The 11,525-nt window shown below is 37.6% G+C and overlaps 1 protein-coding gene across 1 annotated transcript; it reads left to right on the forward strand.

Annotated features, from left to right (window-relative positions):
• The first annotated feature begins 469 nt into the window (after window positions 1-469).
• Window positions 470-10,042, forward strand: LOC107710619 (uncharacterized). Its single transcript, XM_016515436.1, has 3 exons — window positions 470-813; window positions 1,906-4,656; window positions 8,690-10,042. The coding sequence occupies exon 2, from the start codon at window positions 1,928-1,930 to the stop codon at window positions 4,649-4,651; it is 2,724 nt and encodes a 907-aa protein (XP_016370922.1). The 5' UTR covers window positions 470-813; window positions 1,906-1,927; the 3' UTR covers window positions 4,652-4,656; window positions 8,690-10,042.
• Window positions 10,043-11,525: the final 1,483 nt, after the last annotated feature.

An 11,525-nucleotide genomic window follows, 5' to 3' on the forward strand; every position in this document is an offset into this window, starting at 1 on the left:
GACAATTCATTATTTGTGTGTGTTTCAAAGAAAGTCATATCAGTTTGGAGTGCCCAGTTTGGCTAATTAACGTTTAGTTTAAATAAATGAAAAGGTAGTTCAAAGTGTGAAAACACACATGTGATGTTATAACTTAAAATTTGAACAGAGTGACATTAAAGCATGCTGTCAAACATAGTCTAATGAAAACAGAGGGGAGGCATAATATTTCTGTTTAGTTCTGTACCTTTTTTCAAAAATGGTTATGTTTGTCAGTGTTATTTTCAGTTTTCCTCAAAAGGTTAATTACATTTTGTTGACATTTCAAGAATCTTGTGTTTTGTTTTGAAGGAATTCACAAGTAAAATATTAGCATTAGTGTAATAGTACAAGCAAATATTAAGCATTAGCTTTTAACACTAAATATTTTAAATGATTCTGTGGATTCAAATAGCTTTTTTTATAATATAACTGGAGTGGTATTAGTGGGTTGTGATACACCGGTTTTCTTTCATTTTTTTAGGGGAATATATTTGTTAATATTGCTCTTTCCGTTTGAGATAAGCCTGGAGGCTTTATGTTTCTCAACCAGAAATGTTATGAAAGCCCGACAGTGATATTTCAGTGTCCACAGAGTGTGAGAACGTTCCGCGCTCATTGTACCCAGGCGTATGATCCGTGAGTGATGATGCTGTGTTGTGAGCGTTATTCTGTCTTCTGATTGGCTATCGTAATTATCTTCACACGCTCGCTGACAGCCAGAGCATCCCATCTTGTCACGCGCCTGTGAACCACCAGCTCCCGCCAAACGCCTTCTGTCACAATCTGCTTCAGGTATGTATTGAAATGACCGCTGAAATGGCGTGCCATTCGAATTTGTTTATTTATTGGAATTCAGTGTACTTCGTTTTAGGCAAAAACGTGTGTATCAAGGCGTTGCTCAAATGAAATCGAACGACGAACTGCAAGCCAGTAACGTTACGTTAGGGCAGAGTACGTTACAAACGAGTTATTCCTAAATATAAAATCAATGGAATTTTGTTATTGTCAGGCATTTACGGTTGGCTCATTACCGTTAGTATGACCCGTTGTTTATTGGAAGTTATAGAGCCACATAATGCTCAATCTTGTCATAATATAGGCTACTTGTGTGACCTATTTTATAAGCTACACAGACTGTCCTTGTGGTATCAAATTTGAGTTACAGTTAAATGATATCGGTATTAACGAAGTGTTTCAGTCAAACGAAGTGCACAATAACATCCTTTTTTTCTTCTTACTACAAATCAACCTGTCATCTGCTTTAAAATATACTGTAGCTATGCGTAGTATAAATACTATTGCAATACACTACTAGATGTATTGCAATTTCCCCGATTACGTCAAATAATAGCATACATCAAAATAATGTACTGTTTAATATTACTGAATAGTTTTCACATATGTATGGCAGTGAATGTTAGCTGTCAGGAATAATAAAAAACAGACACAGGCTATGTGGGACCTGCATTACAATTATGTGAATGAGTTTAAAATCCTTTCAACATTATTGTTCAGCTGATAAGAGCTTAATGTTTTTTTTTCTGAAATAATGTTCATTACTTGTTTTGAAGATTCATTTGTTGTGCGTTTCTGTTGCATATAGAAATTTCTCTCTGATCTCATAGCCAATTTGAAGTGTGGATTCAAAAGCATCAAAAACTAAAAACATTAGACATAAAAAAAAATTTTTTGGATACGTTTCTTTGAAATGTTCTTAATCTTGTTCAAATGTGAGTGATAAAGGACGAGATAGTAAACACATTTATGATTTAAAGTACAATATAATATTATAAAATATTAGAAAAATGGCCCAAATTACAGGTAAATAAAAATCACAAATAATCCTCCTATATTTAATGTATCCTGTATTTGTCTCATGTCTAGTTACAGTTATGTATATGAAAACATGAAGCTGTCAAAGAGCGAAGATTCTTCAGATGATCGGAAGAGGTCAAGTAAGGCACATGGCCGATGTAAAGGGCCTGAAGAGCACAAATCTCAAATCACCATGAATAATGGATTTGTGAATACACACAGTACTGATGAAAGCCCATCCTCACTGCCTGTGCCAGACACTCTAGACATACTGTCTCCAGGGGTTAGTGACACGCTCTCAGAAGGTCACAGACGGCTCCCTAGCTCTTTTAGAAGAAGCAGAACCCATGACTGTGTGAGAAGAATGGGACAACAGCAAGCTGAGAGCCCTGGATACAAGGATGGGACCAACTGGCGCCATCACCATAAGCTGGTGACCAGTGTCAGCTTTTCAGGGTTCGAGGCGCCTCTAAGGTTGCTTCGTGAGAATCGGGAAACATCTGGCAGCAGTCGTGAAATCATCGATTACCGTAACCTAACGCCTCAAGTGCCCTTTGTGCCCTGCATAGCCAAATCCATTCCTAAAAAGAGGATCTCCCTGAGGAAACCTAGGAAGGCCATTAAGGACTTGTTTGTTCACAAAAGACACAAACATGAGAAAGCTGTCTCACCAAGTACACCATGTCGTGTTGTAGGTGAAAATGTTCCATCATTGAAACGGACGAGGAAGACGGTAATACACAGAGAGCGTACCACTGCAGGAAGCAGATTTAATGACGAACTCAGTGAGACTCCCTCTGATTCTTCCAGTGAATGTTGTGCTAATGTCTGTGAGGATGTGGCTTCATTAAAAAGCTTTGGATCTCAGGCTGGTTGTGGTGAGATATTTGCTGATGATCTTGTATCACCTGAGGGGGTTCTTAGCCCAGAGCATCACAAAGTTGCCTGTGAACCTCCAAAACAAAGCCCTACTACTGCAGGTTTCCAGGGAGGTAAGGAATGTCTGGCCTCTCCAGCTCACGCTGAGGTCTTGGACATGTTTGGGTTGTGGGAAACCCTAAACAGAACTTTGCTATTAGGGCAAAGTTCAAAAGCACCAGGACATGCAACAAAATCCACAACACCTATCACAAAATCACCTTCCACAACCAAGTCTGAAGATGTAACAGCAAATACACCACGACCTGTAGAATCCGAGATCAGGGAATTTAATACTGATGTGATAACACCCAAAAGTGACAACCAAGGGAACACCAGTGATGAGGGCTACTGTGATCATGTTTCTCCTGGTTTTGAGGACCACAGCAGAAGTTCCCTCACTCCAGTGCACTCCAGTAAGTTCCCTAGGGACACGTACAGTGGAGATGCTCTTTATGAGCTATTCTGTGACCCCAGCGAGGCAGAGATTACCCCGATCTTTGATGACGAGCTCGATCTAACAGACAGCATTGTTGGCCAGTGCAGTGATCTTCCATTGTCCATGTACAGCTTCCATGTTGGAGCAGAGGAGAATCTTGCCCCACCTTTGGCTCAGGACTTTGTTGGTCAAGAGCTTCTGCAAAGTAAATGGATGGGGAAGGATTGCTTACTAAAGCTTTGTGACACTGAGATATCTATGGCTATGGGTATAGTTAACTGGCTAAAGCATAGGACAGACAAAAGCAACCCAACAGAATTGAGATCTTCAAAAAATAACAGTGAAGAAAGAAGAGATGCATGTCTGAGATGCGAAACCCAGTCAGCAAGGGTTAGAAAACCAACAAAAGGAGCAAGAACTGTTAAAGGTAGAGGAGACACTGTTAATTTCAAAGAGTCAAGTCAAAAAAGTGTTGGTGTTCTGCCCTCAAAATATGATGCAAATACAGTGATGTCAACCTTGGCCTTTCCAGAGAGCCAACCCAGGACCCCAATGAGTGGTGTGTGTTTCAGGATATTCAATATCGACTCTCCTACGACTCCAGGTAGAGATTTGCAGTCCCCAGTGGTAAGCTCCCCTGGCTCTGGGACAAGGTCTTTGTTTGTGTTGGCCATAAACAAGGATTCTCTTTGTGAATCCTGCAAGAATTCCCTGAGAAATGGAGCTAAAGAAATGCACCTGTGCCGTTCTTGTATGTCCCTCATTGAGCACATCAAGACTTCAGACCTTTGGGCCCATGCCAGTCTTCCCAGATCCACTCCAGCTCCACAGCCAATAACCAGAGACCTACTCTCTCCAGCCAGCACCTGTGGGATAAGAAGTGACATCAGCATAGCTTCCCTTGTTGAGCAGTGTGCTAGTCAATTGTCTTCTTTGAAAATCAACTTATCTCAAGCTCACTCAAGCTGTGAGATAAGAGATGCCCTTGTGCTTGATCAAGGGGCAAAACGGAACAAAGAACAGTCTGAAAAATACATAAAGTCAAAGCACAAGAAAAGGCCAGTGGCAACTACTGAGAGAGGCTTGCATGCTAGACATTGCTTGAGGAGGTCCAGCTTTTCTGAAGATGTGAAACCTTCCCTTTTAGAGACAGAGGGACTTGTCACTACCAATGCTTCCGATGATTTGGTGTTGGAAACTTACGGTCCATGTGATGTTGAATTTGGTGATGCAGACGTATCTCAAGCTACCAGGCCTACATCTCTTCCTCTCATGGCCTCTGCCTCTTCAGATTTTTTTTGCAGAGAGGACCACCATAATAAGGTGGAAGAGGGAAACCCATCCAAAAAGAAGCATAGATTACGGCATCTCAGGAAGTCTGCTGTGAATAGTGAGGGATCATGCAGTGTCTTTCCAGGGGATAAGAAAGTAGAACGCAGATGCCGAATGAAGAATTGAAACAGGTGCTGGATTTATCTAATCAAGAGTTAGCACATATTTGCACAATTATGTCTTTTCAGTGCTCATCCATCCATCCATTTGACATTAAATATAATACAATAATTGCAATCTGCAGTCTAAAATATATTTAGACACTTGCCACACTGAAGGACATTGCCACTGTCACACGTCATGTTGACTATCCAGTTCATAAATATTTGGTTTTTTTTGGGAAAATTTCCAAAGCTCTAGATTTCAAGTGTTGACACTCTTATTATGGTTTAGGACAATTTGTCTTGCCATGCATAAAGTATTGCATACATATATATGTTTACATTATGTATTTGCTTGATTTCTAGCTTTCCAAATCACTGTGATCTTATTGCGAGAAAAATAGAGCTAAAAAGTTTCATTATTAATGACTGTAGGGGTGCTTGAGAAGCACCTGTGCTAGTGAGGCCTCAGAGGAAACATGTCACTTAGTCCTTCATCCTGCTGTCAAATTCTCACATGCCTTGCAGGTATACTCACAGCAAGCACTTTCTCCTTTAGTTCACTCACAAACAGTGGCAAGAGGTGAACAAATTGGCATGCTGTACTGTAACAGGCTGTCAGTTGCAGGAGGTGAGCATTATGCAGTTTAAAAAAAAATAAAATTGGAAAATTGGAAAGGTTCAACAACATAATACTTCTTTAAAGCATTTTCAAAGTAGTTTATTTTTACACTGCCAGTCATTATAGTGCAGAAGCACATTTTGCAGATCAGGGCTTTTAAAACCTCTTCTTTAATTACATCATAAGGGAGTCAGTGGCCACTGTTTTGTGCTTGTGTCAGGGTAAGTGTTTGTGTCTCAGCGTTTCAAGGCTTTCTGGGAATGATTTTGCTGTAGCTGGGTCAGCAGAGGTGCTCGAAGACTCTGATCTATAGGTTGTTTGGTGTGTGCGTCACTGAGCGTTGATGGACTCGATGTGTAATTAGGATTTTAGAGGGAGGGAGGGTTTTAGTCGTTTGGTCTATTATTAGTACTCTCATGCAAACTATTCCACAAAAAAAGATCTGAAATGGTTACACATTGTCTACTGAAATACATTAATATGGATACATTGAAATCTACAATAAGCATTGTCTCTATGGGTTTGTTACTTACTTGGCAGCTTTAGAATTATAGTTCTCCAGGCGCGAGTGTTTGGAGTAAATTAATGAGCACTAAGGGTAGCAGAGCTGCTTTTGATAGGGCTTCAAGGTCAGATATCCTCCCTACATATCTGTCTTGTTATATATTTCAGCTGATATCTTGAAACCATAGCAACAGCACTTAGATGGGAAAGCTCTCAGTATATTGGCAGTGTACCAGCATGAGTGTGGAAATGATGTTAGTGTCGTAAGCTTCTGATTTAGGATTTGATGCTGCAGGTAATTCTTTCATGTAATTGTTTTATATTCCTTAGGTGTATAGAGTTGTGTTTTAAAGATTTTATTGTTTTTATTTTGCTTATTTTGCTTTTTGGTGATTAGGAATTTTTGTCTAAAAAGAAAACACCTGACCTGTGGTAATTAATAATTTAAAATGATAACGGTGGAACTGAAAGTAAATGGAATTTGAGGAGAATAGCTTGTTAATAATTTAACAAGGCTGTCTGGCCCTGTTGACAAAGAATTTGATTCAAATTTAAAATGTCCTAAATGATTTTTTTTTCTTTGTGTAAACTTTTGATGGACATTTTACAGCCTTTTTGCAAATCTGCCTACCCCATTTCTGCTGCTAAAAGGGGCCCCAAAATGTGGGTATCACAAGAGCACTGATTGTGTCAGATTGCAGGTTGCTACATACTTATTTACTCTTAAGGAACATTTATGTGTGATTAGAAGATCTGTAAAGTTGCAAAGACGAAAGTCTCAAATCCAAAGAGGGGGCATAGAGGAGAAACAATAATGTACAAAAAATATGTGAAAAATAATGTTTTTGAACCTTAAACCGCATAAACACATTTCATTACACCAAATACACAAAATAATGTTCTTTTTAGCAACATCATATGACCCCTTTAACTATTACTTCACCTGTGTACCAAACAATGCTGAACGTAGATACTGAACTCATTTTGAGTTCCCTGTTACTCTAATCAGACTAAAGTGGATTTTTATCCACCTTCAGTCTGCCTGTTCTTAACAGAGCTGCTTTAGAAGATAAATAAGCAAATAAAACCAGGACAACATCAAAAGAGTGTGAGAAAGGACTTTCTCTTTTTTAGAGTTTGTATTTCTTATTGTAAAATCAGTGTACAATAAAAATGTGAAGCTTGTATTCACATTTGAAACATTTTCACCTACAACACGACATGGTGTACTTGGTGACATAGCTTTCTCATGCAGGAAATGTATTTGAATGTGGCCTGAGGTATATTGCTCGGCTTGTTTTGGATGGTTATATCATGGTCACAGAGTTCGACATGAGCAGTGAATGGTCTTTTGACATGCTTTTATTTCCTGCTCAGCTCTCAGTGGATCTTTACACAACAGACAGCTGTTTGCATGCACATCTGGAAAATATGAAAGCATGTATTCAGTCTAAGCCACCAGTGACTTGCAGCATGGTGGGGGGCACAGTTCAGCCAAATATGTTTTATTATGTAGTGATAGATGTTGACATGTTTGTTTTTAATTAAATGGAGAGGTTTACAGATAAAAACAGTGTTAATTTTTTACACTGTAAAAGTACAGTTTGGCCACTATGTGGCAGTATAGACATATAACAACCCTTTGCATGAGTGCTGAAAACCCAGTGTGAGATTGAACAGAATGTTTAAACCACCTGCATTTCTTCACCAGAATCAAACTAAGCCTGTCTGTATTTCCTCATACATTATCTTTCATCAGAGCAGGACATTTTCTATACATGCTTGTCTCATCTGATGCTGCTCTCCAGCAGTTCGGCTTACAGCCAGAGGGGAAGGGGTTCATGTTGGCTTTGACTGGTCTATAATCCATCAGTGTGCTCCTGGGAGTGTTCTTAGCAACCCGGGAGCCACTACAGAGCAGATGTATAGAGCTGGTTGACTGCTGCCTATTGAGAGAGGTGATGCTGAACAGGACTCTGTTCTGTTTTCTGGCTTAGGGAATAAGCCTCATGCTGTTAGTTTGGTTTCATGACTCTACGGACGATTTAGTCCAATGACGTGGTACACAATGGGGACTGTGTCAATATTGAGGGATGGAATTAGCTATTTGTGCAGGACACTAAGATGGAAAGGGAATAGACTGCACTGCTGGAACGCTAAACCCTTGTTGAGTTGGTTGATGCTTAAAGGAAACAAACATTTGCCTCAAAGTAGAGTAATTTATCTGGTGCAGCTGCTTCAAATAAATGACAATGACAATGACAGGAGTGAAATTTACTCACTTCAGATGCTAAAAGAGTTTGTGAATAATTATAGGATCACAGTATGAGTGAATGTCACAAGATCTGTCAAAACATCATATTTTGCATAAACAAAAATTCAAGAAATTTTTAGGACCATTATTATTATTATTATTATTATTATTATTATTATTATATTGTGACATTTAAGCACATTAAGCAGCAATTCTTGTTGTTGACTGTCCAACCAATAAATAATTAAATAAATCTAATTCTCATTATTATAATGTGAAAATAATTATATATTATTTAAATTTAAAGTACAATTCTAAATGAAAAGTACAATTATAAGTGAACAGGCACATCATAGTATTTGTTGTTGTTTAATTTATGCTCATTAAAAAAAGTTTTTTGTTTTCTTTGGACAGGAAGGTTTTTATACCAGATTAATGGTATATCATTATATTTTATATCAGATTAATGAGAATGCATTTTTTTTTTTTGGAGAAATAATGTCAAAATACATAACATCTTTATCTATAAATGTATAATTTCTTATTTGTATTTTAAGTCTTATTCATGTGTTTTTTTGTTTTTTTTACTTTGGTGGGGGAAATATGACATATTTCTTGGTGAGATTCAACCTTAGAGCTACTTGCACATTGAAATATTGAATCTTTTTCTAATTTCTTTACAGATTCTGAATTTGTGGATCCTGACTGTCTTAAACTCGTTTCTTCCGTCCAGTACCTCAGCCCTCCGGTCAGCTGACCTCTCTACCAGCTTTCAAAGTCTCTACCTTTCGTCCGCAAGAAATCTGACATGTTTGCTCATTTTACTGTCAACTCAGCAACACGGTCAGCCTGGGGCAACAACAGGTCTGTTGATCTGTTTGTTTGAAAAGTGTCATTTGTCTGAAACCTGTCATATCAGTATTTTTCTCTCTCCATAGTGTTTCTGCAATCACTGCTATTTTTTATTGCAAGTTTATTGCTGGAGTTTTCAAACCAAGGATCAATGACAGTACATACTAGTGCAATAACTACAGTAACACTTTATTAATGTCCAAGGGAGACATTTTAAACTGTTGTCTTAAAAAAGTTATGAAATTTGACATTGTGGGAAGTTATACTTTAGCTTGTTTTTGTGTATCGAAACAATCTGACAAGCTTTTTGAAAAGCTCTATTCTGGAGTTTGGAAGAGAAACAGCCAATTTCTTGAAAGGATTGGGACAGCTGGAGACATAGCAATGGAATCAACTTTGCATTTTCATTTGTCCAATTAAAGTTCAAACCAGAGACGGATAATTGTGTATCAGTGAATAAATGAGGTAAAGCAGCCCTTTGAAAGAACGCCTCTGATCTGGCTGATGTGACCAGAATTGATGAGAGCCCCCCATAAAAGGTCCATTCATACATATAGTAGGCCTCTTCACAAAGCAGGCAGGTGGCACTTTTACTTGTCGTCTTTGTCCATTTTGGAATGTAATTCTGCCAATTCTGTCCCTTTTTCACTTGGTAAATTCAACTCAACCTAGACTGCAATAGTCCAGCTAGGGTTGTTATTGAACAGAATTCCCATAAATACAACCCCTGGTATGACTATTAATCTATACATGTCTTCACATCTATCTTTGAGCAGACAGACATGCGCTTAAAAATAGACGTCTGTACATCTATGTTTTGGTGGCTAGTTAACATTGAACTTAACTTCGAGCCATTTATATATACGCTCTTAATGGTTATGGATGTATATATGAATTAGGGGTGGGCAATATACCGGTAGACACGATTAACCAGTAGAAATGTATCAACCGGTAGAGATTTTGGACAATCCATTCTATCGCAGTTACACGCTCATGTGATGTTGCTGTGCTACGTAGTCACGAAAACGTATCGTTTGCACGCGTTTTTAAGCATTGCAGTTTAAAAACAAGTGATTTTAAGCACTGTCAGAAAGGCGCATGTGAAGACGGTGCTCATAAAGTAAGTATTGAACGGAGTTATTTTTGCCATTTTATAGGCCCGGAACAGTTAAATACACACACTTGTATATATCAAAATGCCGTCTTTGCAAGTATCCTCATAAACACAGTAATTTAGGTCTTAAGTGAAAGCAAACAGCTGAGAAAGAAAGCACATGTGTAACAGTATATTGGATCTGGGCAGCTCTTAAAGTGACAGCAGTCTAATATTCCTGCTGTCTGTCATTTATGTTAAACAGAAGAGAGAAAATCTCTCACTGTTCTTGACTAAATCTCTTTTGTAACTTTAATAAGAAGAAATATATATTTAATTTACATTGTAAAGAATATGCAGCGTTTTATTCATTTGATTATACAATGTAGCATTTTTTATTTGTTTGTTCTACTGTAGTTTTTTTGTCCTGCTTGTAATTAGTTTCTTATTTAATCACTGTTTACTTGTCTTTATTGAGGCTGATTTTTATTTATTTATGTTTTAATTTAGGCTAGTATTAGTTTTTTGTGATATTGACATTGGTGACAAGAATTAATGACATTTCTATGGTATAAAAAATTGATATCCTAAAGACCTTATTTAAAGCAAAAAAAATTGTAATGTGATATATATTGTTACCGTGCAATAAAATTACTCATATCGTGATATAAGATTTTGGTCATATCACCCACCCCTAATATGAATAAACCAAAATTTGAAAAGATAAATTCAGATACCAAAGAAATGGTACCTTTAGAAGTGGCCTATATATGCACGCAATCCTTGCTCTAAACAAATGAAAGCCAAAGGGTCATTTCGAAGAAGCCCTTTCTGCAATAACCTGAGCAGCTATTAGTAAAGTATTATATTTCAGGGCCTCAACCTGTTTTCCATTAGATCAGGATCAGCCATAACAACATCTGGTACAGAGTTGGTGTCAGTAATGAATGCAATGATAATCCTCAATAAAAGCACTCTAGTTTGGCATTGACAATTAAAAATGTAAGCACTGAACAGAAGCTTTTCAGATAGCTTACTGTTTCTCATATTATTTGATATACTTAAAATTGGGGAAGTTGTTTTATCTGTGCTGTATTTATTGTACAAATGTAATTATATTACTTCTCAGGACACACTGTGTCAAAATCCAAGAATTAGATAACTCTTAATAGCATGTAAGACTTGAACCACTGACAATATCCTAATAATATGTATGACTATATTGCAAAACGAATGTGTTGCATGAATTTGTAGGCTGTATAAACTATGTAAAGTGCTGATTTTGTTGGAATGGAGTAGTAAGACGGTTATTTTGTCACCTCTTAGTGCCATTATATTCTTTTCAAGACAGGGCAGCTGACAATTATCGTAGTTCTGTGCAATATTTATATTGATGTACTTGCCTTTGTCACTGAGTATTAATAAAAACCTATTTATGAATCCATGTGCATTTAAATTACAGCTTTTTGTATTTGTGGTGTACTAATGGTTGATTTCACACTCAGATGAGGGCTGTTTCGAAACCAAGCAGATGAGCTGAGGTGTCAGCACTGTACGTATTGACAGTAGCTCTG

Source organism: Sinocyclocheilus rhinocerous, unplaced genomic scaffold (assembly GCF_001515625.1).
Source record: "Sinocyclocheilus rhinocerous isolate Xijiao unplaced genomic scaffold, SAMN03320098_v1.1 scaffold507, whole genome shotgun sequence".
NCBI lineage: Eukaryota > Metazoa > Chordata > Actinopteri > Cypriniformes > Cyprinidae > Sinocyclocheilus > Sinocyclocheilus rhinocerous.

Coding starts and splice junctions, on each gene's coding strand:
- LOC107710619 (XM_016515436.1), top strand. CDS start 1,928: ATGAAGCTGTCAAAGAGCGAAGATTCTTCAGATGATCGGAAGAGGTCA.